A 14,594-nucleotide genomic window follows, 5' to 3' on the forward strand; every position below is an offset into this window, starting at 1 on the left:
TATTAATGCAAACCTAAAAAATATTTTTTGACTATAGCTACAAAAGTTATTAATTAAATACCTTATTTTTAATTTTACAAAGCAGCTGTTACTATATAATACTGTGTTATGCTGCTTAGGTCTTCGATGTCCTCCGTGGCAACAGTCCTCGTCAACTGGAAAAGCTGCAAGTTGTTACTGGAGATTTGACAAAGGACATGTTGGGTTTGAGTCAAGACAGTGTTGCACAATTGAAAGATGTAAGTTAATAGCTAATTAATTCAGGCGTTACTTTGCGGAAGTCCATGTTAATAAAAATGGAAGTAAATCACGAGTGTCGAGCAATGAACAACCCCTGAAGATGCTTCGTGGAGAGGCGATACACGTGTCGGGTATATTTTTGGTGGTAGTTTGTGACTGTAGGTAGTGTTATTTATTTTATTAATTTTATGCAGAGGGAGGGTGGGACAATTAACTACATGAAACGACCTCAAAAGTACGCTGAATTACATCTATTTGTCAAGTTTTATTGTCATCTGTTACCGGAAAGTGCGCATACCCGGATTCATCCTCTTGTTCCCCATTATACCTTGACACAGGAGATAATTGCTCCTTATAATAAAATGTAGGCGCTATTTACAAAAATGAATCTTCATGCGTGAACAGCCACCCTTAGAGGTGGATGATTTTCTTCAAAATTAAATGGGACGGCTATGGAGGTACCCTCTTTCCAACAAAGATTCCTGAAAATCGGTTCACAAATACCGGAGTTATCGCGTAACATACATAAAAAAATACAGTAGGAACATACTCCACCTTTATTTGAAATCGGTTGAAAATTTGGCAATTCTGACTTACTGCTTATCATCATCTGCCTAATCGCAGTCCACTAATAAGCATATTTATAATTTACTTGTCGGAGCTTTTAAACCAACTTCAAAATAGGAGGTGGTTTTCAATTCGACTGTATGTTTTTTTGTTTGTTTGCTACGCAATAATTTGAGAAACCGATTTTGATGGTTCTTTTTTGTTGGGAAGAGGGTACCTTAGAAGTGGTCCCATTTAGAGTGGTTACACACGGCGACATTGTTAACGCGTGACTGCATTGATACAAACGCGCGATTGCATGGATACAAATGCATGACTGCATCGATACAAACGCGTGACCGCATCGACACAAACGCGCGATTGCGTCGATGCAATCGCTTATAAATCTCAAGTGTCACTGTGTGTTGTGTGTGTGACTGTGTGTTGTGTGTAGCCGTGTGTAGCCACTCTTAAATTTAAAGAAAATACTTCACCTCTAAGGGTGGCAAACTAGAGGATAAATGACTTTTGAGGCCAGTTTTAGTATTCTGCACAGAGAAAATAATATTACTACCCATTTCATAACATTAGGTGTCCGTGGTATTCCACTCGGCGGCCACCCTCAAATTCAATGAGAAACTCCGTCTTGCGGTGAATTTGAACCTGCAACCAGTCATTTGTGTGCTCGAGATTTGTGACGTTTTGCCTAATGTACTGGTGCGTAAATCTATTTATTTTCTTAATTTTTTTTTGTTTTCGTCTTTTAAAGCCTCGCACGGGAGACCCCGTGTCGCGGGTGCCATGGACACACACATAGACAAGCACAAATTACATCCAAACTCACGTGAGAAATAATTGTAAGTTTGATATTTTTTCTGGAAATCGAACCAGGGATCTCAGAGGTCCCAGGTTCGATTCCCGGGCCGGGAGAAACATTTGTCCCGTGAGTTTGGGTGTAATTTGTGATTGTTTATGTCTGTCCATAGCACCCGCGACACAGGGTTTCCCTATGTCGAGTTTGCGTGTTATTATTATTATTATTAATATAATCTATAGTCCCACTGCTGGACACAGACCTTTCACAATGAGAGGGCTTAACATATTATTAAGCACATATTATTAAAATTGCTTTGTAGATGTATGCAATTTTTGTCACTATGTTTACTTTCATAGAAAAAGCTCATGGTAAATTTCAAATTAAATTTTTCACATAATTTCCGAAAAGCTCAGAGGTGTAAGTCCGGAATCGAACCTGCGACCCTCTGAGTGGTAGGTCAAACCATTAGGCTTCCATGGCTTTCGACGGCCTCTGTGGTCGAGTAGCTTGCACACCGGTTTTCATGGTGTCGCCACCTCTGAGGTCCCGGGTTCGATCCTCGGCTAAGGCTCTAAGAAAACTAAGGCTCAACTCACACTGGCGTACAGTCGAAGCGTCGCGTAGCGTCCTGTTTTTCAACTACAAAACCTGGCGACGACGCTTGCATTAGTGCGCCCGGATCGCAGAGTGCTCGGAATCTGACGCCTCACTGCGGTCAAGTATTTGCATAACACAAATTTGTACCTTAATTATGGGTAAATAGAGATGAATATGCTATTGGCGAAAAACATGACGAGTCGCGACCTTTCGACTCTGTGCCAGTGTAAGTTGAGTCATACTTAGATAGATATTAGATAGATAAAACGTTTATTGTCTTGCATCACACACACAACAATATAATAGAGTAAATTGATTAAGAGACACAGAAATCAAAATTAAAACGAAAAAAAGCATAAAAACATAATACTAACCTAATTATCAACAGCTGTGTGTGTGTGCTAAAGCAAGCCAAATAGGTCGTGGCTCAGTGCAAAATTTGCTCACGAGCAAGGCACTGATTTTCAGCCACCACCTTCGAGGGTAGCGCGTTGCGGTGCATCAAAAACAAAAACATTGTGAGGTGAATGTAGCGTGCATATGTTAGTATCACGTGAGAATTATGTGCATTATAAAATATAAAAAAAAAAATAGTAACTGTAAAAAATAAAAAAATAAAAATTTGAAAAAATATTGATACACATTCATAATTGGTATAATTAAAATAAAATAATAATAATAATCAGTACTTAATATCGATGAAAGCCATTGTAACACAAAATGATGATAATAAATGTCCAAGAAGCAAGGGGACTTCATTCTAGAAGCCTCCGCTATGTAAAGCGTTTAGGAATACCCAGTTTTTGCCTATCAAATATAAATTCCCTCAAATGTTTTTTAAACGTAAACTTAGTACTTTTCTATATTGTCTCGTGACTGGGTGTTTGTGGTACCGTAGTTGTATCCTATTTCCATAACTCAAGTGCGTTAGCACCTTACTTTGAGATCAGAGCAATGTGATGTTGTCTAATGGCTGCATAATAAATATTTACTCCACTAACTTGTTACGAATACAAAGAACAATTCCATAGATTAAATAGGACAATACTTCGAGAGATTGAATTAATTTCCAGGCCTTCATCTACGTATCAACCGCTTACAGCAACTCAGAGTTTTCTAGGGTAGAAGAGAAGGTATATCCCCCTGCAATGAAATTGGAGACGCTCATGAAGAAACTGAAAGAAGGGGATATGGACGAGGAGAAGCTTGCAGAGTGAGCAGTCCTTTTGTATTTAGCTTGTTGGTTCCTTTTCTGTGCAGAAATCTGCTAAAATACCCAGAAGTCAAAGTTAATGTCAAATAACCATTTATTCCGTAGGTAAAATTTTGATACTTGAAAACGTAATTTTTTGAGCTAGTTGTCTTTCCGTACTTTTTTATCTAACACGTAGTCTACAATTTTGTAACATGACTTTTCAATTAAAATATTTTTAATGTAAGTTTTAAACTTAGGAAATGATAAACTTAATATATGCTCCGGAATCTTATTGTAAAAACGTATACAGTTCCCCATAAAAGAGTTGTTTACCTTGGTTAAACGAAATCGTGGTACCATGAGTTTGGACTTAGCTCTAAGGTTAATATTATGGATAAAGAAAAAGTTTATCTTTGGATGCGTTCTGAATTTAGTTATTTTGAACCCAACTCTCCGGTTGACTGGTAGAGAATGCCTAATGGCATTAACTCCGCCATTTGTACTGTTTTGTGTGCAATTAAGTTTAAGTAAATAAAAATAAGTAAATTTACACATCATCAATTTTTGTTCTTGCTTGTGCTTTTATTTTGTGTGATTAAGTGATTATTGAAATTATTTTAGTTCTTCGACGAATTAAAATAATTTAATAAACACAATTAGTTATCGTTATCAATTTAATGTCAACAATAATAATAATAAAATATACCAACCGTCGCCTATTTCAACGTGTCAATATTTTTTTCATCGAAAGAAAAAGTTAGGTGCACCACAGTCCATCGTCAAGTTCGAACTTCAAAAACCTTTTCCACGCTAGAATGCAAAAACCGCTTTTGCGGGCAGAATTCTAAGGAGGTGAAATAATTTTTGAGTAAATGTACTGTGATGCCACAGTCATGATGATCCACCCGAGAACCTAAACGGTACACAGAACGAATCGCTCGTTTTTGCAACACAAATATGGTTTGTATGTAGAGATAACCAGAGCAATCATTGGCACAGAAGACTCACATTGGCACAGAAGACTCAAGGTGTAATATTCTACGGACGACAAATCTCGCAAAAATTTTGCCATTTTTTTTGGTTACGGTAGCTAATTTTGGTATCTAAATATCTGCTAATTTCTGGGGGAAACAACTCCATGAGTGGAGACCACGACGTTTTTGACGATTTGTGCCAAAAACGCAGAACGCCAAGCAAGCAGAACGTCAGATCAGCAGAAGGCCAGGTTAGTGGAATGCCAAATTCTCAAAATGGCAGATTTTGAAAATGTAAGATTCTCAACTAAGAATTTTACGATTTTCTGTGGGTTAACACATTTATGCAGAACACGGCCATGTTTATGCAGAAACATAAAAATAAAGAATTTAGTCCACATTTTCTGTTGTTTATTAATTAAAAAATAGCATAACACATAGAAACCTAGTCCGCAAACGCTAAGTGAGGCAAATTGTGCGCGCCCAATGGGCCTACACGAGCGGGCGGGCCTTCAGTGCTCAAGGTCAACTTGCACCGCGAACAGATCAGGAATTTTAGCTAAAAACGACGAAATGTGCGGTAAATGAGTGTAAAAATACGTCAGACAAACATAAAATAGATACTAACATCACATTCCACAAGGAAGTAACGCGTTTCAACTTGTATTTTTATATAAATATTCACTAAAACCGAAAATTAACCTACTACTAAAACTAGCCTACACGAATTTGATTTTTGCCTCACTTGTGACAGTTCGTTTGATATGAAACTATCATTCTATTCGTTATTATTCTAAGGCATAACAAATAAAAAACAAAAATGTCTCGTTACTATAATAAAATAAAGCATTTGAATGTTTACCTAAATACGATAATAACCAACTCCCATAATTGTATTAATACATTACATTATACACATAACCTCCAAAACTAAACCCAAAACAAAATTTGTTCAGGAATTTCAACTCTATATTTTCACATATTTTTCATAAGCAAACGCATACAAATGTTGTGTACAAAAATTTATATGGGAGTTTGCCATTGGCCTTTATTTTTAATTTTTTCCCTGAAACCCCCTAAGGAATTCATCCCCTCAAAATTCCCTTCGGGAGTCAAAAGCATGCCCCCGACTTTGCAAGGAACCTCTACTCTGACAGAACTACTGAGTAGTTGTTTTAAGAAGATAGTAAGAGAAGGAGAGCGCATAATAGATGTGGTGTGTGATTTGATTAGTTCACTCACTCACTGCGCATGCACCGATCTTAATAATAAAAACGGTGATGTAACAGCGTGCGTGAATGAAGTGCGGAGAATCCCTTCTACTTTCATTCCCAATTAATAAAAGAAAAAGGTGTTCCCCGCGCAAATGACTTTGATTTGATTGTTATGCTTAGATTTTTGCTTTGTCCGAAATATCCGAATTATCCGGATACGCAAAAATGTCGTTTCCGGATAACATATTTGCCAGATATTCGGATATTTCGGATATCCGGGTATCCGGATTGCAAACCCTAATCGCATCGCAGCAATTCGTGTCGCAGTTTTCTGCGTTGCGAATTCTTAATTTTTATTGTTGGACAGAGGGTACCTCAGTGTTGCTCCCATTTACATTTGAAGAAAATATTCCACTTCTAAGGGTGGCAAACTTTTTTTAATTTTAATGAAAAAGTTGCAATAACCAATCAGGACGCAGTAGACCGTTTGAGAGTAGCGTCATGTTTGATGTTGTTTTAAAATTATATGTCTTTATTTAATTAAGATAACATACAGGTAAGGTAAAAAAGAGAATAAAAGGTTGAATACTAGAAAGTAAAACTAGGATTTTTAAATTATATGAATAAAATTGTGTCCCCGCGGCAAGGTGCCCAAGATGCTGGCAGCGTTCCCCTTTCGTATTGCTCTGCTAATGCGTTGGGCAAGGTAGCTGACGGCCCTTGGGTTTCCCAGACAGTCTATTAATTTTTTCGACAAACTTTTGTACAGATGAAGGGCACTGGGACCCTACGGGCCAAGGGTTTCGACACCAAAGGCTGTAAATATGTAGTCGGACCCGAGATGCTGGTACTTATTACTTTTTAATCTTTTCGCCAGCTCAGCTGTCGAGCCAGCCCTCTTCCTGGTGTACTGGAGATGGGATGGGGCAAGTGTGCCGGCACATGTGGCGTCTCACACCAGTGCCCGACCCATACTCCAAGGGATGTTTTAAAATTGTTTTTTTTTTTTTCAGATTCATATTTCCAAAACTAAACACCTATATATTCTCGAAGGCAATGGCGGAGCATGTGATTGCACAACATAAGAATAAAGGGTACAGTTCTGCTATTTTCAGACCTTCTATCGGTAAGTGCGTACATATGTGTGGTATTTGGAAGAAACTTCATCGCGTGGTGGTTACACTTAGTAGCAATAGAGCTCCTGACATGTCAACTTACGTCTCAGAGTGACGGGTGCAGTGGCAATGCTCTTCAGATATTTGTGATTTAAGCCTCTGAGTGGCGCTGGAACTGTCATGGTCAGGCGTGTCGCTTACTGCCAGGCGCAAGTCGTACAAAAAAATTTTCATTCCATATTCAAAGAATGTCGTCACGGTTTAGTTTTTAAATGTATAAAAATTAGGACGAGGTTTGCTTCACGTCATTTAAGTTTTCGCCTACATGTGCAATCGCCTGAACGAACACATTACAATTGAGGAGTCCACTAGCAAACTGCGTTATGTGCGTAGATAACAAAAGTTATAAACTGAAAAAAAAAAATTATTGTTCCGAAAACGGACTTTTAAATGGTACTTTTTAATTATCTGAAAATTGTGATAAAAATTATAACAAACTAGTGGAGTAATTTCACAAAAACAGTACAGAGTACTAAAAAAACCGAATTCAATAGTCCTTCATCCCCTAGTTTTCCACCCTTAGAGTTGAAATGTTTTCTTCAAATTTAAATGGGACCACATCTGAGGTACCTTCTTTCCAACAAAAAAATCTTTTAAATCGGTTCACAACTGAGTTATCGCGAATTTAGAACCTCCTCCTTTTTTTGAAGTCGGTTAAAAAGAGATAAACAATGTGAAGAAACGAAATCACAGTATTAAACTTTTTACTTTATTTCCATTTTAAAATTAAACATGGTTTTTTTCATAACTGGTTTTGCAACAACGCGCACACACAATGATAACGTGGTTAGTTTTGTTCTTATTATTATTTTTTACTTTATTGGGGTTAACAAACAGTTACACATTACAAATCGTCCGTAGCTATAACTAACAAATAGTGACTTAATGTGTAACCAACACCGTTAACCATAGATTTTAGAGACTTAAACAGTTTTCCGATTTTAGTAACTACAACTGCGCTAATTTACCAGTGTCACTACTCACAAATAATGCCAACACTAAATCAGGAGCACATATAGTAGTATAATTATGGAGGTACATATTATAATAATAGTAAAAAATACAACTTGAGTCTAATATTCGTTTTTCCTTAGACTCTTATATCCACCTCGTCAACCATCAATGTATCTTCATTATCTGTCATGTCATCTTCTTCGGTCACATTTAATTGTACTTGCACGATAATATCATGAGTATACAATTCTAGAATTTCGTATGTAAACCAATCTTCTCCGAAAAAGTTTTTAATACTGTTAATAAACTATTAATCATGGAAAAATTTTTCGTAGCGTTCGGGTGAAAATATTTAATTACAACAGCTTAGTTAGGACTGTACTTGGATAATATGAAAGCGTGGTGTGGCGACCCCACTATGCTGTTCACTCATTTGGAGCGTGTCCAAAAACACTTTTTATGGCATTTTTATTTTTATGATTCCTGCCGCTAGAGGGCGCAGTTAGTACGAACACAGTGTCTGCATTTTATTTACTTTACAAAATATAAAAAGTTTAAATTAAGTGTTTTAAACATTATAGATGAGATCATAGTGACTCAAATAAACTGTGGAAGTGTTTGTGGAAAGTTTTGCTGGATAATAATTTGTTAACAACTACTTTTACCTACAGTGATGTCTTGTCTTTGTTTTTAAACGTTTCACGTAAAAAACCATCATAAGTTATATATCATAAACACAAAGTTATTTGTAAGCAAAATAGTATAAACTTTTGCTAGTGTCTAATAGGAAGTGTTGTTCAAATTTAAATTTCATGAATGTAACGTATTTGTTGTTAAACGGACGGCTAATTGACCTTTGGACCCTGTATATTGTGATGTAATTTATTTTTAATTTATATAATTTATATAATGATTGCTCCAAACATGCGGATATTTCTCACTGCTAGGTTTCAGAAACAAAATTCTTAATTTTTTTGGTTCGGGCACATAGCATTCTCTATTATTTAGTATTTGAATTGTGTTGTATATTTTACTTATAAAAAAGTCTTCTTAAATTATTTCTTTTTTATTAGTTTTAAAATGATTTTTTACTTTTCCAACTCTGTTTAAACATTTGCTTATGCATGAGGTGCTCACCTATAATTAGTTACGCAATTAGACTAAGTTTTTGAAATGCACTAATACCTACATGAAATGTTGTAGTAACTGTTGCAACTGTTGGTGTGCCTAATAAATAAAATAAAAATAGAACTAATAAATGAACACGAGGGATCCTTAGAGGATGGAAAAAAATGTAGGAGGGACCTTTCGGATGACATAATAATAAATACCAAACAAAATAACGGATTTTGCACGAGTTTATACTCAATAGAGCGGCGTTTGCAGGTTGACGACAAAATGGCAACCTTTGAAAGTGTAAAACTGAGAAAGATGGCGACTTTGTACAGAATATAGGTATCAAGTTTTGGCACTTTATTGTTGAAGTATTTGAAATTATTTATAATACTGATCCATTTCACGCCATTAACTAAAAATCATTAAAAATGTCACATAGCGCTGTTTGCAAGTGGACTACCTACTCAATTGTGTCTTGTAAACTGGCAGTTAAAGATTCTCTTTCAAAAAGCTATAGTCACAAAGTTATTGAGTTTATTCTGCGAGTCATTCAGTAAATGCGTTCTACCACTCTCACCAAAATATATTAGTTACGTATCCTCACAATCTGCACTAAGACAAACATTCACACATACGTAAATCACTTCACTCCACGCATACAAACCAATCGTTGTTAATTTGCTTATTTTTATACTGTGTCTTTTCAATTATTTTGTTTTTAGTTGTACAACTCGTACAATATCATACTAGTTAGGAAGTCAGAGCATCACGATTTTGTAATACTTTATTTATAAGGCTGCAAAGTTGTTTTTTGACGCGAGTCCTTGCATTGTGAGCAAGTGAAAGTAACTAAGTTTCTCAAACTCGCTTCGCTCGTGGTTCAAAAATAGACTCCTAAGCGTAGCGAGGGTTTCAAAACACGAGACGCAAAACAACTTTGCTGCCGAACGAAACACACAACTTTTCACCTCACTATAGCGAGGAAAATGGTAGACGAAAGAAAAACAGTTGAACTATAGGTAACTAATCAATTGTAATAAACAAAATTGGTTATCGTTGTCAATTTAATGTCAAGTATAATAAGACTAAAATATAACATCGGATTTATACGACATAAATAATGTACGACAAATTGCCTAGTTAAACGTATTATTATGTTTTTTTTATCGAAAGAAAAAATTGGTGCACCACAGTCCATCGTCAAGTTCGAATTACAAAAACTTTTCCACGCTAGCGTGGAAGAAACGTAAAAACGCACGCAAAAGCGTGCAGTTTTCTAATGAGCAAGAAACCTTTCCGTGCTAGTGAAGTGAAAAGATTATTATTATATTAACCTCATTGACTTACAATTATAATTAACCTAGACAAATGCGGAATGTCATAATTTCAACCACATATTTTCGCTTAGATCAGTTGACTTTGTGACCAAGAATTCGCCTATTCTACAATACAAAAAAATATCTATCCCCAGTGGTATCATCCCTCCATCATCCAACACCTGGTTGGATAGAGAATCTGAACGGTCCGAGTGGAGTAATAGTTTTCACGGGCAAGGGATTCCTTCGAGTGATGAGAAGCAATAGCTCCATGGTGGGTGACATGATACCAGTGGACATAGCTGTCGACACCATGATCGGTGTGGCTTGGGAGACTGCATTACAGCAGTAAGTTTAAAATAAAATTAAATAGATAGATAGATAGATAGAATACACTTTATTATTCACACACAAAAAAAAAACACGTACACGACGTAGAATTCATGTGGGCAAAGGCGGCCTTAACGCTGAAAGCGACTCTCTTCCAGACAACCTTTGAGGCAGAGGAGAACTGAACAGAGACGGAGACGTAGTGTGCGAGTGGTAAAAATTTAAATGCATTGTTAAAAACTTATATTATCATATTATGAAATAATAAATGACCATAATATTATATAATTATATACATACATAATTATTAGAGATGCCACGAATACTGGTTTGGCCGAATACCGAATATTCGACCAAGCTCTCGGCTGAAGCGCCGAATGTTCGGCGTAAGACCTGTGCATTTCACGAGCCACCTGTTACGACCTGTGTCATTGCGCAGCGTGCGGAGGCAACGGGGATCGGGTGCTTTTGTTGAAAAAAGATAAAACGATAGAATCAATACATGACAGCTTCTACACCTCTTTAAGTCGCTACAGATAATATGCAAAATGATGAGGGCCTGGAGAAAAGTTCTATTGCACATGAAATTGATTTGTATTTGATAACTGTTCGCCTAGATCTGACGGCAGATCCTTACTAGTGGTGGTCAGCAAATGCAAAGCTGTATCCTAGCCCGTCAAAATATGCTAAGATTTATCTAACATCTTCTGGCAGAAGTGTTTATAGTGAGAGGCTATTTTCAGAAACAGATATTGTTGATGAGGAAAAGCATAATAGTTTGTTACCAACCAATGCTGAAAAAATTGTTTTCACTCATCACAACTTTCAGTTTCAAACTTAGGAAATGGTAAACTTAATATATTATGTTCCGGAATCTTATTGTAAAAACGTATACAGTTCCCCATAAAAGAATCGTTTACCTTAGAGTTAAACGAGAACGTGGTACCATGAGTTTGGACTTAGTTCTAAGGTTAATACTATGGATATCTTCTTTCCTAACGAAATTGTATATATATTTTTACGGGCATACATAATATTTGAGTAAATATACTGTGTTGCCACAGTCATGATACCAGTCTCCTTAAACTTTTCTCTAAGAGATATCCGAGAACCTAAACGATACACAGAACGAATCGCACGTTTTTGCAACACAAATATGGTTTGTATATCTTCGTCGGTGATGCACGTGCCATCTGTATAGTGCAAACAATAAAAAAAAATTGTTGAATTCGCAAGAAAACAGTCGGCAGTCGGCATTTTACAAAGTACCTACTGTTAAACTCTAGAACTGTGCCGAGCCACCGGCGGTTCGGTGCCATTTTGACCGAAAAATTCTTTACTGGCGACGAACCACCGACGGCTCGGCTCGTCCAGACGATTTTAAACTGGATTTTCATAACGATAGATTCCACGTTTGTTTGAACAATTTTTAATAAATATTTTATTCATAACAACAACAAAAAGCGCTCGTTTCCTAAAAAAAAACAGCACGAGTTGTTTGAATCTGTGCTAAAACTTTGTGCGTTTATGGTGCGGTATAAAAACTTTATTTTGTATTGTTTTATTTTTGCAAAGCGCATATGCCAGATTTCTATTAAACTGCCTCCGTGACCGAACGGTTACCATGCCGGACTGCCACGCAGAGGTCCCAGGTTCGATTCCCGGGCCGGGAGAAATATTTGTATGGCCTACATTTATTTCTCTCGTGAGTTTGGGTGTAATTTGTGGTTGTCTATGTGTGTGTCCATGGCACCCGCGACACAGGGTTTCCCTAGTGCGGGGCTATGTTGAGTGTGAGCGTTATTATTATTATTATTATTATTATTACTATTGAATTGTAATTAAATAGACTTTCTTTAACGCTTTCTATTAAATTTCAACGAAAATAGAAGTAGATTTCTTGTAAAATGTAAAAAGGCAAAATTTTTTAAATTTTTTAAGTTGATTTCTTCCAGGGTTCCAGTGATCTTAATAATCATCTCTATCATCAACCGTTTTATGTGCCCCATGGTAAATTTCGCAGTAGGGTAAACCATGTGGCGGGTTCTTTTTATGATCTCACTAATCAATATGCCAAATTTCCAGGAGCTCATCAGTACGTGTATACAATTGTACTTCCACTGAGAATCCAATGACCTGGGGAGAATTTAAAAATTACCTAAACAAATATTTACGGGAATATCCTTTGGAAAATGCATTTTGGGTGCCAGCACTCCGAGATGTGCACAATGCATTCCTGTATAACATTCAGGAAGTTCTACTGCAGACTATACCGCTTTATTCTATTTGGTATTTTATGAAGTTATTTGGGTATAAGACACGGTACGTATATTCTGGTCCAAGCCATTTTAAACAAAAAGTAAACAAAACTGTTTGGTTAAAATTATAAAGCAATCAATAAATCGCATAAGTAACACTTTTACGTATATTTCGAAGAATTGGACTTGATATCTCATCAATTTTTTCAACAATATTCATTTGAATAGCATCGTGAAATCGTATTTGAAAAATGATAGTCCAAAAGTGAGGTTGTTTTTCAACTATACAACTATGACTTGTCTATGGTTGCATAGTGATGTACAGTCAAGAACACGTCAAGCTTGACACTTTGTACTTTGAACCGTTCTTAAGTTCGTAAGTTGGATTTAATTATTAAATTTCACACTTGACGTGACCCTGTACAAAAAAAACATGCGGTTCATTCAATTAAAGTTTTTGTAATCCATTAGTAAATCGAAAATGTCAATCGCAATTGAACGATAATATAGTGTACATATTAAAGATTAGAAGGAGGATTTAAAATAAAGAATTGGAAATTTGAAATATGCTTTTATAGGTTATGTAAGGAAACCGCTAGAATGGCTCAATTAAACAAATCTATTCATTCAATTAATTAATCGATTTGTATTTGGCATTACAATTGGCCATCACTAAACCGTCTATGGTCAGGTCATTGACTTGTTTGTTTATTATTTGTTTAAAAAGGATTGAATCGAAGTATAATTACATATACTACTAAGCTTTAGGTACTTAACTAATTGTAAATAAACCGTAATGAAGTATTTATGAGGCATTGCGTGGGGCCCTGCCACAACTTCTTAAAACAATACTACTTTAACCTTACATTGACTATTCGTACCATGACGTGCTTACAGTAAGCTTATTATAATGATAAAAGTATGATGTTTTATTGGCAGCTTCTTCATTCTCTCAGTTCGTACTATGACGCGACTATAACATTAAAGTAATATTGCTCTTATGTCAAATTTAGCAATCTTAAAATAGTTACACGGACGAACAATATTATTTTCGAATTTATTGTCTAAATATTGATTAAAAGTTATGTTGAACTTATTTATTTACATAAAACTCTTCAATATTTTGTTTATTTCTTTTATTTAACAGTATAGAGGAAATCATATCTCGTTAAATGAAAATACGCGACGTCTATTTCATAAAATTATAACAGCGACATTTACGCTCCTTGGCGACGCTAACAGTTGACACTAGACTATAAATCACATTATTTAATACCTTAGCAATAGATTAAACCATTAATAGTAGAAAGCCAAAAAACAGAAAAAAAATTGCTGTCAGATGGCTGTCATTGGACATTTGGAGCGAAAATCTAAAAATTGAATCAAAGACAAATACTAACAAACTCATTGTCTATCTTTAAGAGCTCTCATGCCAAAAAAGTTTTGACGTTGGCTCCGCCCAAATTTGTGAAACAAATATATGCCTGAAGTTCGCGTGACATGCGACAGGAGATGTTGAATTTTGCGCATTAAAAGTACCAAATTCGTTTTAGCGGAATAACTCTAAAACTAAAGGGATAAAAAAAATCCGTAGTGAGAGTTCTCGATCATGCATAAATATAATTAATTACCTAATTTTTGTCCTAATAACCTGTTGCATTTCGAGGATAAATCGAAGAAATGTGAAAATTAGAGGTCATTTCGTGATTTTTATCTATCGAGGAAACTTTATTGTTTTATGTTTCGAATTAATGTCTATGCTTGAATATGTCGTGTAGTTACTTATACAATATTTTATTTTTAACTTTAAAGTGGATATACCCTATAATCAAATCGAAGATTAGGAATTTTTCCTCTGCTAT

The 14,594-nt window shown here is 35.7% G+C and overlaps 1 protein-coding gene across 1 annotated transcript; it reads left to right on the forward strand.

The window, feature by feature from the left end:
- Positions 1–119: 119 nt before the first annotated feature.
- Positions 120–12,796, forward strand: LOC113238894 (putative fatty acyl-CoA reductase CG5065; the record flags this gene model as incomplete). Its single annotated transcript, XM_026475746.1, has 6 exons — positions 120–239; positions 1,378–1,503; positions 3,274–3,413; positions 6,597–6,709; positions 10,300–10,492; positions 12,560–12,796. Coding segments are annotated over 6 exons (929 nt in total), but the record flags the coding sequence as incomplete, so codon positions are not given.
- Between the last annotated feature and the right edge of the window lie 1,798 nt (positions 12,797–14,594).

The sequence above is a fragment of the Hyposmocoma kahamanoa genome, unplaced genomic scaffold (genome assembly GCF_003589595.1).
Source record: "Hyposmocoma kahamanoa isolate Upper Pololo Valley unplaced genomic scaffold, ASM358959v1 98757, whole genome shotgun sequence".
NCBI classification, from domain to species: domain Eukaryota; kingdom Metazoa; phylum Arthropoda; class Insecta; order Lepidoptera; family Cosmopterigidae; genus Hyposmocoma; species Hyposmocoma kahamanoa.